The sequence below is a fragment of the Trichosurus vulpecula genome, chromosome 8, assembly GCF_011100635.1.
Source record: "Trichosurus vulpecula isolate mTriVul1 chromosome 8, mTriVul1.pri, whole genome shotgun sequence".
NCBI lineage: Eukaryota > Metazoa > Chordata > Mammalia > Diprotodontia > Phalangeridae > Trichosurus > Trichosurus vulpecula.
Genome location: NC_050580.1, coordinates 36,500,725 through 36,522,165, shown reverse-complemented (window position 1 = coordinate 36,522,165; position 21,441 = coordinate 36,500,725). Strand labels below are relative to the sequence as shown.

Sequence of the window (21,441 nt, the reverse complement as noted above, 5' to 3'; positions counted from 1 at the left end):
TTCCTCTGTGCTACAGGAAGGAGCATGAATCAGCTGACCTCTAGGATGCATTCTGGCCCCACAATCCTGCCATCTTAATCCCATAACCCGACTTTCAAGATCTCCTCTGCCCAAGCAACTAGATTTTATTGAATCTGATAATAGATGAAAGAAACATTCACTGTTGACATTTTTATTTGATTTCCACTAATAAGACCCTCAACAAAAGGTCTTATGACCAAGTATTTTATACATCATTGTTTCTGTCACTACTCAAAGGAACCTTTGAACAGCAGATGAGTAAAAACCAGAGGAAAGAAATATCTTTAGTAATTTCTTCATATAAAACAGCTGGGGTGCAGATCTAGGGGTGAGGGGTGGGTTAGAAGACATACAGAAAAGGGGGGGTATCCTCATCTTCCTGTCCTTTTGAATTCAGTTGCCAATGTCAGACACACTGGGCATGTGGCAGATGGAGAGACCCTCAGCACACCCTGTAAGGAGCAGACTTTGTTTCAATAGATTAAAAGGGGTTCTCTCTCTTTCTCTCTCTCCTCTCTCTCTGAAAAGACAGAAATGACATCACCTTCTAAGAGACCCCAGCCCTTACTGGACAAAGCTCCTTTTTAGTAGATGTAGTCTGTAGGGGAAAGTGGGGGTAGTGGGGTGGTCAAGGATCCTAGGGTGGAGAATGGTTTTGAAAGAGAGGAGGCAGGAATAAGCCAGCAGTCCCCAGGACACAGACGAAGATAAATATCCAGAGAAAGAGCCTGTCCACGACCATGGCCACGTATTTCCAATCTTCGATGACCTGGAGAAGGAAGCATGAAATGAGATGGAAGAAGGGGAGAGAAAACAGAGTGGTTAGAGGCATCAGACAATTCGATAGTGATCAGACTAAGTGTTTTCTTACTAAAACTTTCAAATGCACATTCCAAGTTACTGTATACAAAGTGTTTTGCATTACAGCAAAATGGAAATGTCACCAATGATGATGATGATTATCAGAAGTAGCCGCAGCATAAATCTCCCCAGAGCTGACTTTTAGAATGTAATCTCCTTGCAGGTAGGAATGATTTCATTCTTTGTGCTTGTACCCTCAGTGTCTAGCACCATCCTTGGAACATAGTAGGCACTTACTTAATCAACTCTTTCTATTTGGTTGGTTGCTATTTCTTTAATGACCATGAAGAGATTTTGGGAAGAGCAACTCAATGCCAAGTTTGGAACCAGGAGGTCTGGGTTCTCGTCTTGGCCCTGATGCTTTATTAGTGTGTAGATTTGGGCATGTCAGTGACGTGATGTAATGAGGAGGACACTAGTTCTAGAGGCTGGGGTCCTGGGTTTGAATCCTGCCTGGTTCTCTTCCTAACTGTGTGACCTTGGGTAATCTACTTCCATTCTCTGAGCCTCAGTTTCTTCATGTGTAAAATGAGGGGTTTGGATTAGATGATCTCCAATGTTCTTTCTAGTCTGAAAAGCCTAGATTGAATAATCTCTTCTCATTTCTTTATATAAATAATTTCTATATAAAAATAATTTCTTCTCAGTCTGTGGCAAGGATCTAGCTGATACACAGGTTGTCCTGGCTCCTAGGCTGGTTCTCAATCCGCTGTGACATGAGGCCTCTCAAGTTGTTATCATAGTAAATGCTTAATAAATCTCTATTGAATGAATGGGGAAATCAATCAGAGAATAGAAAATGTCACTATCAGATAGAAAGGTCAGTCCATGTAAAATAAAAATATTCTGAGTTAAAAAAATGAGTCATGCTGGTATCCAGAGAGCACCCCATTCTGTGGGCCCTTTGCCCTCTGTATCGACTCCCACTTCTATTCTTCTGAAATCCCAGAATTAGCCAAGTCCAGAAGGAAGATTTCAGACCTGACCAGCCAGAGGTATCCACAGGGATCATAAAACCCTGCATTCCTACCACAGGACACCTAGAAATTATAACACTCGGTTTGCTTTCTAGGTCAATATCATAAACAGGAACAGCTGCTATTTCTTCTACTTAGGTAACCAAACACACATGCTTGTGTGTGTGCATGCAGACACACACGTGAACATGCACACACATGCCCAAATGCACATGTATACACCATCCTGTCTGAATTCTCTTCTTAAATATCTCCCCATTTGGAGATATTTGTGGAGTTAATGAACCCCTCCTGACTCCCTTAGAGCCCTTTCCCCCTATACTTTGGGGAAAAGTTAGCTTAGAATAACAGAACCATAGATCTGAAGCTGGAAGAGACCTCAGAGGTCATCCCCCTAATTTTACAGGTAAGGAAACTGAGGCCTGGGAGGGTTAAATAATAACAGTGGCTTAAAGTTTACAAATATCTCATTTTATTCTTACAACAATTCTGGGAAAAAGATGGCTATTATCCCCATTTTACATATGGAAAATTAAGGCAACAGAAGTTGTGTGACTTGATGAAGCTTATATAGCTAGTAAGTATCTAAGGCTGGATTTGAACTCAGGGTCTTCCTGACTTCAGGCTTGGAGCTCTATCCACTGTACCACCTAGCTTAACTACTTCTAGTGATCTGCCCAAGAACACCCAGGTTGTTAGTCAGGATTTGAGCCCAGGTCCCTTGATTTCAGAGCCAGCACTTTTCCATTGTAACCCCACCTTCCTAATCACTGAATATTAGAACTAGAAAAGAACTAGAACATAGAAGATTAGGGCTGAAAAGGCCCTTAGAACATAAAGTCAGAGACAAGGAGGGGTGCTTTTGAATGTAGAACATCAGATGTAAGAGCAAAGTTAGAACACAGAACATAGAAAGTCAGCTGAAAAAGATGTTACCACATAGAACATTAGAACTGGGAGTGACCTTAGAACAGGGAATGTCAGAGCTGGGAGAGTCCTTAGAACGGAGAATGTCAGAAATGGGAGGGTCCTTAGAACAGGGAATGTCAGAGCTGGGAGGGTCCTTAGAACATGGAATGTCAGAGCTGGGAGGGTCCTTAGAAGAGGGAATGTCAGAGTTGGGAGAGTCCTTAGAACAGAGAATGTCAGAGCTGGGAGGGACCTTAGAACAGGGAATGTCAGACCTGGCAGGGTCCTTAGAACATAGAATGTTAGAGTTTTAGTTTCCCTGATAAAATAAAAAAGATTGAACTATATGAGAACATCCCATCCAGCTCTAAATATCATGAACCTAGGAATCTCCTTACTTTATAGATGAGAAGACTGAGGTCCAAAGACTAGAAGTGATTTGCTCCAGGTTAACTGAATGAGTTAATGACAGAGAAGGGCTGGGATGGAGGTCTTCTGTCCCTCAAATTCAGTGCTCTGGAGTTTAAAAACATCACAGGCATTCTGTGGTTCCCATCTGTCAATTGTTGCCACTTTCTTTACCCCAAAATAAAATATTTGTCTTAGTGACTTTTGGCCTTCCCTTCCTCTTATAACTTTACACTTCCTAGTCTTGGCCAGACTAAGCTATATATGACATGAGGTCTGCAGACCAATAACTGCCCTCGGTGTCAGAGTTGTAACTAGGATTGAACAACTGGGGCTTCACTTCAAGGTGCCAAATTTGAAGGGGGCAAAGGGAGATGCTTCCTCCCCAAAGTGATCTCCCCCAGGCTGCTCCATCCAGTATCCTCCCATCAAGGTATCATTCTTCTGGGGCCCATATGTTAACCTCTCACCCCTCCTTCCATCCTCCCCATGCCCAGCTGAATTTGGCCTGGTGCGAGCATTCCTATTTACAACTCTGCCTGTGAACATTGGCAGAGACAGAGTTAGCATCTATAATGTAGAGAACAATGGACCCTACTATGCCATGGACCTGTTTTCAGGAGGCAGCTAATTAAAGCCTGCTGTGTGTGCTCAGGCTAATTAAGTTTCAAATTAGATTGCAGACATCTGGAACAAGTTCCTGTTCAGAAAACTTGGTGGGGCTGCCACATCTTTCTCCACACTAAGCTATTTTCGGTTCTCATGAGTTTCTGTTTGACAGCACTGAATTCCAAGTGATGTGTGTGTGTTTGTGTGTGTGTGTGTGTGTGTGTGTGTGTGTGTGTGTGTGTGTTTGAAAGAGAGAGAGAGAGAGAGAGAGAGAGAGCACTTTTTATCATTAAGATCGCAGAGAGAAGGCCAATATTGAAGGAAAGAGACACAAGCTGGAGTTACTTAGGGAGGCAGGCTGGCACAGTGAAAAGCATGCAACTTAGCAAAGCAACTTAGAGTTGGAGGGTCTGGGTTCAAGTCCCCACTCTTCTATCATCTGTGTGACCTTGGGCAGGTCATGCCTCTTCTCTGTGCCTCAGTTTCCTCATCTGTAAAATGAGAGGGTTGTCCTCCCCACCTCTGAGGCCCCTTCTAGCTCTAGGGTCTCCGTGCTAGATAAGCTAGTGTGAATAATTGAGTCCAACAGCGACTTTGGGAAGATCCAGGAAAGAGAATTGACAACCCCCTTCACCCTCCTGTTTTTCCCTGGGGGTGAGCTGACTTACACATTGGTCGCTATCATCGCTTTTCATGTAGTCTGCTATGAAGCTCACACCGTCGATGGCTTCCTGCACTTCTGGCTGATACCTCTTGGAGGACCTGAAGCGGAAATCCTTATGGCCCACTGAGCTGTCGGCACCAGCTGCTGTCCTTTGAGCCGAGGTGGGGTTCACAAAGTACATAGAATTCTTGTAGAGGTTGCCGGTGCTGGCATGGTGGGGGGATTCGGACCTGTTCCTCTGGCGCTGGTCAAACTGGGGCCTAGTGGGGTTATTCTCTGGGCGTTTCATGAACAAGAAAGTGGGCAACCTCTCAAGGAAAAGCAGTTTGACCCAGGGGGCCATTGTGTGGGTGCTGGGGGAACGGTGATGCACGTTGAGGACACATACGCTGGTGATGATGGAGAACGTCACTAACACCATAGTGAACATGAGGTACTTGCCAATGAGGGGGACGTCCAGGGAAGTTGGGGGAACAATTTTGGAAATCAGTAAGAGGAAGACAGTTAGGGCTAGCAGGACCGAGATGCACAGTGTCATCTTCTCCCCGCAGTCTGAGGGCAGGTAGAACACCAGGATAGCGAGAGACGTGATCAGCACACAGGGAATGATGAGATTGATGGTATAAAAAAGGGGCTTCCTCTTAATGATAAAATCATAAGTCACGTCCACATAGCTGGGGTCCAAGGGGTTGACCGTCCTCCGTCCTGGGAGTTTGATAATGTCCCATTCTCCACTGGGGGTGAAGTCGTCCATGCTGGCTGTGGGCGTGTTCAGGACCATGTCAATTTCGGTGTGGTCATAGGTCCACGATCGGAATTTGAGTGTGCAGTTCTGTTGGTCAAAGGGAAAGTGCTTCACTTCAATCTTGCAGGCACTCTTATAGATAGCTGGGGGCAACCAGAAAATACTGCCATTTGAGGACACTATGGCGTTGGTGTACACAGAGACTTCATAGGTGCCGTCAGCACTGAGGAGAAAGCAGGGAAGCAACAGGAGAAGGGAGGACGGATGAGCAGGAGCAAGGAGCTCAACATGTCCCATTTGATTTCCCACCCCTCCTTCACCCCTTCTTTGTGCTTATATCCCCAGTGCCTGACATAATACCCGGCACTGGCTTGGTCAATACTTGCCAGTTGATTGATTGCTATGTGTTTAATGACCATGGAGGGTTTTCAGGAAACAGAACTTCAGTACGAGAATTGGAACCTGGAGATCTGGGTTCCAGTCCTGTCTCTGCCACTAATTAGTGTGTTATAATAGGAATGTACTAATAATCTCAACACTTCTGTCTAGGTATTCTGCTTATCTGATTTTGTAAAAAAAGTCATAGGTGTGCCTAAAAGATGAGCTAGCACTCCACTCATGCCTATGCTTCAAGTCACTTCCAGCCACATCAGTTGCCAGGTCCTGTCAATTCCATCACTTCTCTTGATTCTCAGCCCACACCGCTGCCACCCTAATTCAGACTCGCATCACCTGTTGCCTGGACTATTGGAATGGCCTCCAAATTACTTGCACTTCATCCAGCCTCTTCCTTCTCCAATCCATTCTCCTCCCGGCCTCAGTTTTCTCAAATTAGGGAGCTGGATTTCATGACCCCCAAGATGCCTTTATAAAGACCACTTTACAAACAATACCTTGTAAACTTGTGCTTAATGGGAATATCAGCGATTAGAACGTGAAATTGGAGCCAGAAGGCATCCCACCTAAGAGAGACCTTAGGCTGTAGAATGTCAGAGATGGGAGGGGTCTTGAAACTGAGAATTCTCTGAGCTTTGAGGAGCTTGGCCAGTCTGGGAGGTGGTGATGCCAGTCGGCTGTAGCACAGATGAGACCCTTGGCATAGAGCTGCTCTCATGGGCTTTGGCCAACCAGTGACTCCCCTTCCCAGCCTTGCCTCAGGACCCTGCCCTGGCTCTCTCACTCACTTGTTATAAAGCACGATGTCTGGAAGCCAGATGCGCTTTGAGGGGATCCTGAGGATCTTTACACCTTCGTACTGTGATGAGTTCCAAGCCAGGCGGTAGTCTGTCCACTCCTGGGGGGCGGGGGTGGAGAGGAGAGCGATATGGAATGAATGTTTAGAGTGGGGTCACAGAATTACAAAATGTCAGAGCTGAAAGGGACCTTAGTGTCAGCTAGTGTAGGGATTCTTTGGTTTCATGGTGCCCTGGGGCAGTCTGGTGAAGCCTAGGGACCCTTTCTCAGAATCATTTTTTAAAAATGCATCAGATAAAATACAGATAAAAAACCAATTATGGTGAAACACAGTTACTGGAATATTTTTTGAAAAATAAGTTTATGGACCCCAGCTTAACCAACATTAGCCCCATCCTCATCTCTTTTACAGATGAACAAACTCTAATAGACTCAGAGGAAAACATGGTTCATCAGTGTCCTAGTTGGATTACAGGATGGGTTCCTGAGGCTCAGAGAGAGAAGGCTGTGCAGCTCCCTTTGCAGGGAAGCAGGACAGTGGAAACTGAGCCATGCTAGAAACAGCAGTAAGTAACAGGCTTGGGGAGAGAGAACAAGAATGGTCAACAGGATGAGGGAGAAAGGCCATGGTCCAAAGAACTAAACAGAAAGTTGGACCCAAGTTCAAAACTGGGCTTTGAGACTTAGGGCCATAGGGAGTCAAGCCAGCCAGGAGCAGAAAGGTCCCAAGCTGGGGGGAGGGCACAGATTGGGTCTGTTGGGCTGCAATCTGCCTGGCAGCCCATTGGCCATGGCCTCTGCTTGCTGAAGGACTCCCTGGTATCCATAAGCCCTGGCTCCACCTACCTGTTTCAGCCAGACATTGGTGGTCATGATCTGCTCCCGTTCATTCTAAAGAAGGAAAATTGCTGTCAGGATCATCTTGACCCAAAGTGAACTCTCCTTCCTCAAATTGCCTTAGCTACTTTATCTGGATTTATGCTTTGTGCTATTATAGTCTGCCTTGTATCAAGTTTGTGTGCCTGTGATGTCTTCCCTATTAAGGGCATAAACTCTGTGAGTTTTCATTTTTCCATCTTTGTGGCCCCAGCACAGAAGACAGGGGCTGGCATGCAGAATGCTTTTAATCAATGTTTGTCAAATTAAATAGACTTAAATTGGATGCATTAGCTAGGATTTAGCATGGCATACTACCAGGAACTCTGGGTTTGAAGTCAAAGGACCTATGGCGAAATTTTGGCTTCTCTTTGGGTGACCTTGGGTAAAGCACTTGACCTTGTTCAGTTGTTTCCTCATATGTAAAATGGAGGGATTGGACTAGATGGTCTCTCAAAGATTCTTTCTAGTTCTAAGTCTATGATTCTATGATCCTGTTCTTCTTGAGAACATAAAGGATTCCTTCTTCTTTGTGGTTATAGGGAAAGAAGTTAGCTTCAAGCCAACTACCAGGGTAGGTTGCCCTTCAATATGGTGTAGTAGGAAGAGGGATGGCTGGATTTTTCTAATCCTGGTACTGTCATTTAAGCCACTTCTATGAGACAATTCCTCTTGCTGAATTTTGAATGTGACAAGCTATCATGTACTAGTGAGGTATGGATACCAGAACTGTTGTAGAATTTTAAGACAAACATAATTTATCTGAGCATAGATAGAAGTAAGAATTTGATTAATAACTATAAGGTGGAGTCATTTGAAGAGTAGGGAGGAGGGAAAAGACAGATTTCAGAAGTAAATCATACAAGTTTGAAGCTAGAAGTGATAGACATTACAGATGCTATTAAAGAGTAGTCTAGCTGAACAGAGGAACAGATTGGAAGCAGAGAATCAAAGAAGCCATTCAGTGTATAAATGAGTTTGGCTGAGGTATCATGCCCAGTAAGGAATTAGTCAAGCAAAGCTTGGACCAATTCAGCTCAGACACGGAAGACTCAATTTACCACAGAAGCTACATCATTAAAGAACTGTTATTGACAGTTCCTGAGAAAGAAAAAGGAAAACAAATTGTGAATTGTCCTGAGTACATGTATCTCCTAGCACCTACCCTTTAAAATAGTTCTTGAGTGAATCAGTAAGAGCATGACTGAGGTTTATGTGTGGATTGTGATGTATTTGTTATTCACGGATTTGCTTTAATAGATGAGTACTTGTTATATTATCATTACTATTATTATTATTATTTCTTTTGCTTTATTATTAAGTATCAATGGTCATATTTAAGGTCTAAAAGGGATACTATTATGAGTAGCCGGTGTATAAATATGAATGTGTCAGTGACTTGCCCAAGATCACACGGACAGCCAGGGGCAGGGCTAGGAGTGGAACCAGGATTTGTGGTCCCAAGGCCAGGGCTCTTTTCCTCTATACTCTAAATGTTACCATTCTTAAGGTGAGATTCAAACTCATGTCCTCTGACTCTTCCACCATCCCATGCTACCTCCCTTTCTTGCATCAAAATAATTTTTATGGGAACACATCTCCAAAATTATAATAGAACTCAAAGAGAAAATGTGACTCAACCTCCAGGTATTCACTTCACACATGAGGATTCAGGAACTACCCTCCCCCAAGTCCAGCTGGAGAAAGTGAATTGGAGGCAGCTTTTTTTTTTTTGCCCTCGAACACTTTGAGAAACCCAGCTGAACATAGCTTACCTGAGATGATGGCCAAAGGCCTTTGGTGCTGCTTTGCCTCTGCTGTGGAAGCCTCTCTTAGACAATCAGGCCACATCTGGGTAGCTCTGCAGCCTGCTGCCTCTGAGCCAAACAAGCCTTAAGCTGGAGCCTTTAGTAGAGATGCAGGGAGCCCAGCCCTTACTCAACCCTACCGCTCATCTCTGATAAGATTTAATTGATTCAGCAAACTAGAAATTGACTGAGAGGGAAGCCAATTGCTTGCTGCTTTTATCCAGGATCCAACCAAATTCACTGCCCTTTTGGTGATCTGTAATGTGTCCCTGAGCTTTTTGGGACTCACTGGCAGAGACCGGAGACACACTCATCTTCACCCCAGCTACCTACCCAGATCTGGCCCCAGGCTATGGCAGCCTGCCCTAGACCCTGTGTGTGGGGCTGCCTGAACTGTCTGAAGCAAGGAGCACAGCTGGCAGGGATTTTAGAATTCATCTAGCTCATCCCTTTTATTTTCTGATGGGGAAACGCAAAAGGAGCATAAAATCAGCATTCAGTAATAGTGTCTAACTTTTAAAAGCTCTTTAAGGTTTGCGGAGCAGCTAGGTGGCAAAATGGATGGAGTCCTGGGCCTTGAGACAGGAAGGCCTGAATTCAAATATAGCCTCAGATACTTAGTAGCTGTGTGACCCTGGACAAGTCATATCCCCCTATTTGCCTCAGTTTCCTCATCTGTAAAATGAGCTGGAGAAGGAAATGGCAAACCACTCCAGCATCTGCCAAGAAAACCCCAAATGGGGTCACAGACAGTCGGACACAGCTAAAACAACTGAACAACATTAAGGCTTACAGAGAGTAATTATCTCAGGAGCCTTTCAACAATATATGAACTATCACCTGCACAGGGCTTTAAGTTTTGCGAAGTGTTTTACATAATTATCTGATTTGGTCCTTACAACACCCTTTGAGGAAGGTGCTATGACCATTTCCATTTTACAGGAGGAAACTGAGGCTGAGACAATACAACTGAGTTTGGCAGAGGCACCATTTTGAACTCAGGTCCTCCTGACTCCAAGTCCCTCATTCTATCCACTGTACATACCACCTCGCTGCCTCAAGCAGAGTAGAAACTTCCCAATCTCCCTATTTCCTCAAGGCCAAGGACCATCTTTCGTTTTGGTCTGTGTATCCCTAGCACCTACCAGGAGCCTGGCACAAAATTGGCACCTTATACATATTTGCATTAAGTGACTTGCCCAGGGTCACACCTCATCATACAGCTGAGTGTCAAAGTTGGGACCAAATGGTTATCATACCCATTTTACAGAGGAAGACATTAAGACTTGTCTGACCCTATCACATGTGTGAGAGTGGGGGACTCGTTATCAGAGCTGGGACTCAAACCCAAGGCTCTTGACTCAAATTCCAATGTTTGGGGTGGTGTTTGCCATAGGCGGGCTATTCTACTGAAGGGGCTGAGCTTCATGAGTGGGAGATAGGAAGATGTGGAGACAGAGGGAAAATGAGACAGAGGGAGAAGACCAGATGGGATCTCTCAGTAACAAAAGCAGTGCAGCTCTCAGGAGACTTCTCTGGGGTAAGACCTCCACTAGACAGGGTTGTTGGAAGGGCCATGGAGACAGTGCATATAGTGGTCTAATTCAGAGCAGGCTGTACAGCACAGGAAAGAGAGTGGACTAGCTTTGCTGTGTCCCACTTGTATGACCTTGGGCAAGTCACTTCACCTCTGATTGGACTCTCAGAGGCATGGACTAGAGATCTCTAAGGTCTTTCCCAGCTCTAAACTTAGGGTCCTATAATCCCATCATTCCCCCGTGTTGTGTGTGTCCCTGGGGGAGTCATGGCCTCATGGCCCTTGACTCTTCCACCACCCCAGGCTGCCTCCTTTGCTTGTGTCAAAACGATTTCTTTGGGAACACATCTCCACAATTATAATAGGACTCCAAGGGAAAATGTGACTCAACATCTGAATATCTACTTGACATGCAAGGGTGTATAAATTCTGGGATCTGCCCAAGATCTTAAGAGCAACGAAAGGCGTCCTGGGCAATGACAACTGAGTCACCAAGCCAGTAACTCTCTGGCACGTCGGGATCAGATTTCTAAGACCACAAGGAGCCATGAATAAATGTTGCTGCTATCTGACCAATTAGATCAGAGTTCCTTAACCTGGTGTTCATGGATAGATCTCAGGGGGTCTGTGAACTTGGATGGAAAAAAATCACATCTTTACTGCAATATAATTGGATTCTTTCGTAATCCTATGCATTTTATTTTATGCATTTAAAAATCACATTTTGGGAAGGGGTCCAGAGGTTTTAGCAGACCGCCCACGGGGTCCAGGACATAAGAAAGGTGAAGGAACTTTGGCATAGGAGCAGTTTGGCATAGTGGATAGCACACTGGCCTGGAAGTCTGGAGACCTAGGTCCAAATTCCCCTTCAAACATTTAATTATCTTTGTGGGCATGCGCAAGCCAAGTAACCTTTCAGAGCCTGTTCTCTTATATAATATGGAAATAATAAGAACATACCTTCTTCACAAGGTTTTTATGAAGGAAATATTTAGCAAATCTTAAAGCACTATAGAATGGGAAAAGTCAATGCTGAAAGGATTGGGGAAAGGCAAGGATACTGCTACATTGTTGGTGGTGCTGTGGGAATTGCTACAATTATTCTGGAAAGCAATTTGGAATGATGCAAAGGAAATGACTAAATGTCCATCCTCTTTGACCCAGAGATTCCACCACTAGACATATACCCAAGGAGGTCATTGAATAGAAAGTTATCATAGACACCAAAATATTTATAGCGGTACTTTTTTGATGTAGCAAAGAACTGGGAACAAAGTAGAGGTCCATCAGCTGGGGAATGGCTAATCGAATTATGATCCTCACATGTAATGGTGTATTACTGTGCTGTAAGAAATGATGTGTGTGATACAGAGAAGCATGGAAAGATCTATATCAACTGATACAGAGTGAAGAAGGCAGAACCAAGAAAACAATATAACACAATGGAAATACACAAAATCAAAAGTGAAAGTAACCGAATTACTAAGAGCAAATGGGACTTGAATGAAGAGATATGAGAAGACACCTCTCTAACAGAATATTGGATTAGTAACAGCTATGTTGTAACAGAATTGTAACCAGAAAGAGTTGGCTATTCTGATCAATACAATGATCCTTGACAATTCTAAAAGACTCATGAGGAAAAATGCTATCCACTTCCAGAGAGAGAACTGATTAACTCTGACCACACATCAAAGCATATTTTTTATTTTTCTTGTCCTTTTTTTGGCAATATGGCTAACATGAAAATTTTTTGCACAACTTCATATGTATAATGAGTATTGGATTTCTTATGTTGGGGAAGGGGTGGAAGGATGGAAAGAATTTGGAACTGAAAATAAATTTTTTTTAAATAAAATAATAATTTTTAAAAAAAGATATCTCTCCTCCTTCCTTCATTCCTTTGCAAAAGGGAGGGGGTCAGCAGGTATGGAATATTGTATGCAATGTCAGCTTTCTTCTATGGGTTGATTGGTTTTGCAGAATTTATTTTTTCCTTCTTTCTCTTTTTAAACAAAAATATTTTGTTACAAGAGGATATATACCTGGGGCAATGTAAAAACATAAGACATCAATAAAATTTTTAAAAAGGGGGAAAGAACTATACAAATGAGTGTCATTATTAGATCAACCATAACCTCACTGTCAGCTAGACAGTCAATGAGCATTTATGAAGTACCTACTACGCGCCAGGCTCTGTGCTAAGTTTTGAACAGAGAACAAGAAAGTACATGTGAGATAAAGCAAGTCAAGGCCATTTGGTGCATATGACAGCATCTGGATCCTCAAGGACCTTCTCTTTTGAGTAGGTTGGGAAAACCTCCTCTTTAGCCAGAGTAACCAGTAAGTCAGTCTTGTGTGTGTCCCCTAGGTATATCTTGTGATGCCTTCTCTAAGCGGGAGACTTACCAAGAGTCTCAGGACAGAAGACTCTGGTCTTTGAGAACCTAGTACTCCAGGTCCAATTTGCTACATGCTTGAGCTCACATTTCTGAGATCACTATTTTAACCCCAGGTGTGCCTAGTGACTGTTCTGGGAATCTCGTCATTTCTCATTTTGCAGATAGAAAAGGAAACCAAAGTCCAGACAGTTGGAATGATTTTCCCAAGGTCAGAGAGCTAATTAGTACCAGATCTTGGATCAGACTCCCCAGTACATGCTCCCTACTCAACATTTCCCAGGCCAAGGAGCTCTAGGGAAACTCCTAAGAAGAGCTTCCTTTGGTTGGATTCATGACCTGTTGTAGAGGGCTAACAAAATCCCATTCTGCCCACCTCCATCCCTGGTAACCAAATGCCCTCCAGCCTCAAAGGCAGACAAGAGACACAATGGCCTGAATGCATTTTGGAGACTTACCACACTTATGAGCTGGGCCAGGACCACTTGCAGCTTGATAGACACCAACTGGGAAAAATTAGCAGCCGGGCGAATTAAGTTATTGTACCTAGTCTTGTTCAGAAGGAAGTCCATTAGCTTCTCTTCTGCGTTGGCCATTTTGCAGTTTCCTGGAAAATGGTACACAATTACACCCCAAGTCCAAAAGCAACATCCATTGGGCCTACAATCAAAGAGCTTTAAAAGATTGCAAAATTTATACTCTCATCTCATCTTCATAGTGTTCCTGCAAGGTAGGTGCAATTATAATCCCCACTTTATAGAAGAGAAAATGGAGGCTCAGAGATTCCTAGTCAACGGTTGAGCTATAACACCAAGTGTTCTCCTTTTCTGTTGGGTCCAGGATTTCCCCTATACCCAGTAAGCTTCCAGAAAGCACAATCTGCTTTTGAACTGTATTCCCCAGTCCCCAAGAGGTATTCCCAACCAATAGAAGTTGAATCAATGTAGTTGTCTGGGGGGAGAGGTCCTTAGAACAAGAGTTGCCTTCAGGACTATTAACTAACAATTCTGTCCCTTGGGGCAAACATCAAGCAGGGTTTCTCAAATCAAATTCATTTGTACCAGTACAAGAATTTGTGTCAGTACTATTATCATGCTGTAAATTTCAGCACCCTGGGGCAAAGCCCCAGCTGGCCTGCCCTAATTATGGCCCTGTTCCTTGGTGGGCACCCTTCAAAGGCTCTAGATTAGTAGGGCTGGAGGGGTGACCAAAACAAGCTGACTCAGGGAGAATTCTTATCTTTTCTCATACTTTTTCCAACTCACTGCTTATTTAGGACAGATACAATATTTATCAGCTCTTGAAGAAATCTTCCAAGTATTTTCTTACACTTGATGTCTCCATCCCCAATCAACTGACCCGAATAGAGGAGTCCTCGAGTTAGCCAGACTGACTGCCTGTAGGTTCTGCTGATCATGTGCAGAACACTAGGCCCAGCTTGCCCTGGGAAGGCCAAGCCTCTGTTTGGCACTGACCTGGGATAGAGGCGGTGAGACTGTCCCTTGGGTGGGAAGACAACACAAAGTAGGAAGAACAATGGATTTGGAATAAGAAGACCCGTCCCATCATGGGTCTAACCCATCCTACCTGTGTGGCCTTGGATAAATCATTACCTCTCTGAAACTCAGTTTTCTTATCTATAAAATGCAGGAGTTAGGACTCGAAGATCTCTAAGAGCTTTTTCAGCTCTAGGACTTCTGATGCCAAAAATCCTTCCTGGGACTCTTGGAGGCCACCTTTCATACTGCTCAAGTGTCACTAGCTAGGATAGACATCCAACTGCAATCCTTCTGGTAAGATGGAGGACTACCAAGACTTGCCGTGTCCTCCACCACTGCCCTTGGTTCTCCAGACCTTCTTACCATTTGCCTGCCAATATGCCCTTCAGGCCTTTGGGCACTGCCATCTGACCCACTCAGGCACCCTGATAGCCCCTGGGTCTTGCCATCTACTGAACTACCCAGATCTCTGGATCTTTCTATTTGCTCTACATGTGAACCCTCCTCCATGTTATTATCTGCCCAGTTCCAATACAAGCTCTGTGAGGGCAGGGACTAGCTTGTTTTTACTATTTGTATCCTCAGTGCTTATAAAAATGCCAGGCACACAATAGCACTTTAAAATGCTTTTGTATTTATCAGAAGATAGATAGATAGATGATGGATGGATAGATAGATGGATGGATGGATAGAGAGATAGGTGAATGGCTAGACAGAGATAAATGGATGGATAGAGATAGATAGACAGATAGATAGATAGAGATGATAGACAGATAGATAGATAGATAATTTGTTATCCCTTTGTGCCAGGCACTATGCCAAGTGCTGGCAATACAAATACAAGCTGAAAAAAGGCCCTACCCCTTGAGGGAGCTTACATTTCAATGGGGAAGACAACACCTAAAAGGAAATTGGAAAGGTGGAGGGAAGGGTCCCCAAATGAGGGTAAGGCTGCTGGGAGAAGGTGATAAAGCCAGGAGAGAGAGAAGTGGGGCCAGGAAAGAAGTGAGCATGGCAGGAGTTTTTCATGAAATGGTGGTCCCAGCCAAGGACTCACCTCAGAAGAGAGGGCCACAGGGTGAAGCCATAAATTCCTAGAGGGCAGGGATCCCCCTAGCCCCCTGAACAGGGATTTTGTATGTAACTGTTGGCAGCCAAAAAGTGATGAGTTGGACTGGATGGCCACTGTGGTCCCTTCCACCTCCAAAATTCTGTGATCCTGTGAGCGAGTGGGATAGAGTGAAAGGATGTTCTTGGGGTCTTGTGCTATGAATGCTTCATCACCGTTTGCTTTCCAACATCTCTCTGGCCTTCCTGGATTCCCTTTGACCAGCACTCAGCCACAGCCACCATCACCTTGCCCCACCTTTTCTTCTCTCTATAGGACACAGAGGTAGGCACCCCCATTGCCTAGGTCTCATGGCACAGACTTGACTTGGGCTGACCTAACTATGACAGGTAGCTTTGCCACCAAGAATCCTCCCTAACAACATAGCTTGGTCCTCTCTGTGGCAGTCAAAGGGAAGAGTTACTCTCCTCTCCAATAGCCTCTGACCAATCTCTCTCGTGGTCATTGTGACTTGTGTAATGCTCCTATTAGTTCTGCAATTCTAACCCAGGTGGAAGAGCCCAGCAGGAGACTCAGCAGGAACATTACCCAAATAGGGCTGGGCAGCCAAGCCTGCTACATTACTGCTGTCCTTGGGGTCAAGAGAGACCTAGGTTGGAGTCCTGGCTTTGCTCTGTGACTATGACCCATTTAACCTCATAAAGCCTCAGTTTCCCCATCCGTAAAATGGGGAAGATGCCTCTTTTGCTGAGTTGTAGTGAAACTCAAATGCATAATAAAGCATTTTGCCAATGTTAAATCTCTGTATAAATGTCAGCTCTTATTAATGTGTGTAAAGTGCTTTGTAGACCTCAAAGCTCTATGTAAATGCCAGCAATTATTATTATCTATACTCCAAGCTCATGTGGGTCTAATTTCCAATCTGAAGGCACCTTTCCATGTGTGGCAGCTCCTAATCTTTGCAAGACCTTAGCAGAACCTTGTAGGGACAAGAATTTAAGGGAGCTATGCAAGTCCCCTCTTCTCCACCCCAGGTTTCCTAGAGGGAAATTTGGAAAATGAGAGCTTCTGAATAGGGGGAGGAAGAGCTCATAGGTTCCTATAGCACCTAGTGTAGAACTTGACACACAGTAGGTGCTTAAGGAATGTTTATTGAATTGAAGTGAATGATTACTATTGGGTGGCACCCTAAGTTGACGAGGTGAAGAAACACAGTCTCAGAGACTTAGAGCTGGAAGAGGCTATCACCCCTAGTTCCCTCATTTTCAGGTGAGGAAACTAGTCTTGAAGAGAGGAAGGGATTTATCCAAGGTTATATACGGTAGCAGAACTGGAATCTGAGCCCGGGTTCTCTGACTCTAAGCTCAGTGCTCTTTTCTAGGTATTCTGGGCTCAGATAATAAAAATAATAATTGTTATGATTCTAATGACAAACATTTATCTAACACTTTTGGGTTTTACATACATCATCTCCTTTGGTCCTCATAGCAATTTTGTTGCTAGGTTTAGGGGGCTGTTGGCAGAACCAGCCAGACTAAGCCTTCTGACAGGGGTTGAGGGGACCCCTGAACCCCAAAAGGAATTGATTCTGCCCCCTTGCTGGTTTGATCCATACAAAGGACACCACTAGATGTCAGTAGTAGCTAAAAAGAACTTGGGAGTTGTGGTTTAAAGTACCTGGAAGGGCATCTTTGATGTTGATCATTCATTAATCTTGGTTTCCCCTTTCGTTTTGTGGCCACTCTACATCATCTTTGCCTCATACCCTCCCAGGTCCGGTCAGCAAGCCTCCTCAGAGGCCCTCAGAGAGCTAGCTTCAGTCAAGTCAGAAGATCTTGGATCCAGGGCCATCCTGCATTTAGAGCTGGAAGGGAGGCCATCTACAACTCCACCCCATTTTACAGATGAGAAAACTGAGGCCCAAGAAAGTTAAGTGACTTTTCCCAAGTCATCAGAGAGGCAGGATTTGAACCCAGGGCCCCCTACTCTAAAGTCAGCTCTCTTCTTACTGGGCCTGCTCACTGGACCTGACAGAGGCCACAGGTCCAGTACCTTCTGTACCCCCTTTTCCTTCTCCACTTATGCATTCAGGAGGAAGCCTTTCAATGCAAACCAACTTTCTCCCCACTCCCCCATCAGGCTTACCTGTCTCATTCCAGAGCCTGGCTTTAGCGCTGCATATATTCCTCTCTGCAAAAAGAATTAACAACTTCTTTTGGAACGGTAATAAAAACAGTACTTTGAATCTGACAGAGTGAGGTGGAAGTGCTGACGTTATTATCCCCCATTTTACAGGGAGAGAAAACTGAGTCAGGGAGAGAGGTGAAAGGAATTTCCCAGGATCCCATAGAGATGGAAAGGCCATTAAACTGTCTAAAAGAGAAAATGTCAGAGCCAGAAGCAACTTTAGAACACAGGGCAGAATGTCTGAGCTGGAAAGGACATGAGAACACCAGACATTGGTGTGTCAGAGCTGAAAGGGAGCTTAGAACACAGAACAGCGAATTTGGGGAAGGGCATTAGAATATAGAATAGGAAATGTCTGAGCTGGAGAGACATTGGAGGTTACCCTGTCTGCACCCCTCGTGTGATGGAGAAAGAAGCAGACGCCAAGGGCTACTCATAGTCAGTTACATTTTCAGACCAAGGCTGTGGGGGGTTCTGATTGGGTCTTGACAGGATTCTGAATCCTCTCCACCCCACCCCCTTCCACTCCCCCATCCCCGAAGGGCCCTAGAGGCAGATGCAGACAAATGATCCTCACTTTAGCAGATCTCACCCTGACTTGTGAGCTGATCCTGGGAGGGGATGGAAGAGAAGCTGTCCTGTCTGAGGACCCCCACCCCCTGGCTCTGATGTTCTCTGTTCTAAGGGCCCGACCACCTCCAAGTTTCAGCCTTGAAATGGAGGTGCTTTCCCCAAAGGTTTTTCATTAAGTGATTTTGTCATCTTGCCTAGGGACAATTCACGGGAAACCAGAGCTTTACAACTCTGGGATAAAGGGTCAATTTCTTTTTTTCTTTGACAAATGCCTATTTCAGGATGCCGTCTGTGCTTGACCCAGGACTCAAAAAAGGAAAACTAAGTGAAGCAAGCTCTGACCAGGAAGATTTGGCAAGGTCACCCCACCCCCCATATTTAAAACACTCTCACTCACAGGGAGGGAGAGGAAAAAGGGAGTGTGGGTGTGGGAAGAGAGAATCTCAGCTCACCAGTGTAGCCTCCGAAGAGGCAGTGGTGAAAGGGGGAAGAGATCCCTGGACCTCGTGAAACCTGGGCTCCGTTCCTGGATCTCACACTTACTAGCTGAAGGACTGTGATCGAATCACTTCACCTGCATTTCCTCTTCTGCCCAACAGAGAGTATAATAATTTCTATTTACCTCACAGAGTTGTGAAGAAAGTCATTTGTAAACCTTGAAATGCTTTAGAAATAGAAGTTATTAGACTTCAAACCCCAGCTCTAAGATTTACGGGCTGCATGACCCTGGGCAAGTCCCCTCACCTCTGAGTTTCACAATGCCTGGCACATAGTAAGCAACCAATAAATCAGAAATCAGATCTCTCTCTCTCTCTCTCTCTCTCTCTCTCTCTCTCTCTCTCTCTCTCTCTCTCTCTCTCTCTTTCTCTCTCTCTCTCTGTCTCTCCCTCCCTCCCTCTTTCTTTCCTCTCTCTTTCCGTTCTCTCTGTCCTCTCTCCCTCCTTCCCTTCCTCTCTCTCTTCTTCCCTTTATCTTCTCTCCCTTCTTCCCTCTCTCTCCCCAACCTCTCTCTCTTCCTGTCTCCCTCTTCCTCTTCTCTCTCCTTCCTCTCTTACTCCTTCCCTCTCTCTCTTCTCTCCCTCTCTTTTCTCTATTCTCTCCCTCCCTTTCTCTCTCTCCTCTCCTTTCCTCTCTTCTCCTTCTCCTTCTCCTTCTCCTTCTCCTTCTCCTTCTCCTTCTCCTTCTCCTTCTCCTTCTCCTTCTCCTTCTCCTTCTCCTTCTCCTTCTCCTTCTTCTTCTTCTTCTTCTTCTTCTTCTTCTTCTTCTTCTTCTTCTTCTTCTTCTCCTTCTTCTCCTTCTCCTTCTCCTTCTCCTTCTCTGTCTCTCTGTCTCTGTCTCTGTCTCTCTCCCCTCTCCCCCCCCCCCCCACAAAGAGTAATGATCTCACAGGGCCAGTGTAACAATAGTGACTTGCAAACACCAAGGTATGAGATTATGAGTTGCTGTTGTCATTATCCACAATATCAGACAACATAGTGGAGAAAAGTGCTGAGCCTGAAATCAGGAAGACCTGGGTTCGAATGCTGCCTCAGGCACTTAGTAGCCTAAGCAAATGGCTTCACCCGTCTCAGCCTCAGTTTCTTCATCTGTAAAACGGGAATGATAACAGCATCTATCTCCCAGGACTGCTGGGCAGATCGAATAAGATGATGTTTGTAGAGTGCTCAGTAAACCTTAAAGTGCCATGGAGAGGTGGCCATCACTGCTTTCATTATCAACATTATTTATTAGTATATTATACACTATTACATCGTTACAGTTATTATTAATGTTATTTTTATTATTGTGGTTATCCAAGGCTGAGACAACCCTCTGGAGACAGCGTGTGCCCCCCATCTCTGGAGCTGGTCTCTCCTGGAGCTTTGTCTCTGGTCTAGTGGGCATGGCCTCTCCGGGTGATTCACTCCTGGCCATTCAGTGTCTCTTCCTCCCCCCTACTGTCCTCCCCACCTTCTGCTCCTCTCCCTACCCTGCTCCCCACCCCTCCCTTTCAGGTTCTAGATAACTGTCCCAATGAATGCTGGAAAATGCCCAGCTGCCATTCACCTTGACTCCAGCCCAGCCTGGCTCCCAGAGAGAGCTGGCACCTGGAGCCTGGAAGTTAGTACCAACTAGCTGGAGCCCCACTCCCTGAGGCTCCCCTCCCCTTAGGTGGGACCAGTTCCCCCAAAGGTGACTCACCATTGCAGAAGAGGGAAAATACAGTGAGGAGGAGGAGGAGAAGAGCGGGTGCCTTCCTCATGGCAGGGGGAGCAGGGGAGGAGAGGTTGCTCCCTGGGACAGGTTGCTGGAGCTGGGGTGGCTACCCAGGCACGGGGTACAGACTCTCCCTGAGCCTTGGAGGGATAGGATCGGCAGCTCCCCCAAAGCCGGCGGGCGGTAGGACGCAGCTGAGTGGGCTGGCCGGCAGAGAGCCCAGCTGGCAGGAGAGCTCTGACCCCTCCCTCTTTTAGAAAGATGGGGCGGAGGAGAGGTTCAGCTGCCCAGGGGAGCCTCAGGGATGTGTGAAATGAAGCAGAGAGACAGTATGGAGGGGAGGCACCAGGCAGGATGGGCACAGGGATGATTCATTCCATTAGAGGTCTCCCAGGGGCTTGTCTAGCACTGGAGGGGATATGGGGGAGAGGCCAGGGGGAAAGGATGGAGAGCACACAAGGACCCAGTCATTAGGGGCTCTGAGCTGAGGCTCTCCCGTCCCACTGGGCTCAGCAACTGCCTCTGAGGCCCCAAGAGTCCTGGATGCCCATACTAGAACACTCCCCCAGCCCCAGCTAAGTAATGGGACAGGTGCCTGGCACAGTGGGCAAAGCTGCCCAGACCTACAGAATTTAGACCTAGGAAGGGATATTTGAGAATCAATCCTTTCAACTTAAAACAGAAAGAACTGAGAGCAAGAGCCCTGCCTATGGTCACCAAGATGACCCAGCAGCAGAGGTGAGTTTCAAACCCAGGTCCTCTGATGCCAAATCCAGTGCTCTTTCCACTAGGAAGAATGAGCAGTTGTCCTGCTCTGTTGTGGCTCAAGGATGAGGAGAAAGAACTGGAGGTTCCTAGGGGGTCTTAGAAATCATTGGTCAAGACTCTTTCACTTTCTACTTGGGGAAA

General features: G+C 45.4%; 1 protein-coding gene across 1 annotated transcript; it reads right to left on the bottom strand.

The window, feature by feature from the left end:
* Positions 1-658: 658 nt before the first annotated feature.
* CHRNB4 (cholinergic receptor nicotinic beta 4 subunit) lies at positions 659-20,578 on the bottom strand. The gene is made up of 6 exons (XM_036735502.1): positions 20,518-20,578; positions 13,467-13,615; positions 7,235-7,279; positions 6,379-6,488; positions 4,454-5,417; positions 659-790 (listed from the first exon to the last, which is right to left on the bottom strand). The coding sequence occupies exons 1-6, from the start codon at positions 20,576-20,578 to the stop codon at positions 659-661; spliced, it is 1,461 nt and encodes a 486-aa protein (XP_036591397.1).
* Positions 20,579-21,441: the final 863 nt, after the last annotated feature.

Excerpts from the sequence above, each read along its gene's own strand:
- CHRNB4 (XM_036735502.1), bottom strand. The coding sequence starts at position 20,578 with ATGAGGAAGGCACCCGCTCTTCTCCTCCTCCTCCTCACTGTATTTTCC. Across the intron at positions 6,489-7,234 it reads CCAATGTCTGGCTGAAACAG|GAGTGGACAGACTACCGCCT; the intron begins GTAGGTGGAGCC and ends CCCGCCCCCCAG. Across the intron at positions 791-4,453 it reads GCGATGATAGCGACCAATGT|GTCATCGAAGATTGGAAATA; the intron begins GTAAGTCAGCTC and ends TTCCTTCTCCAG.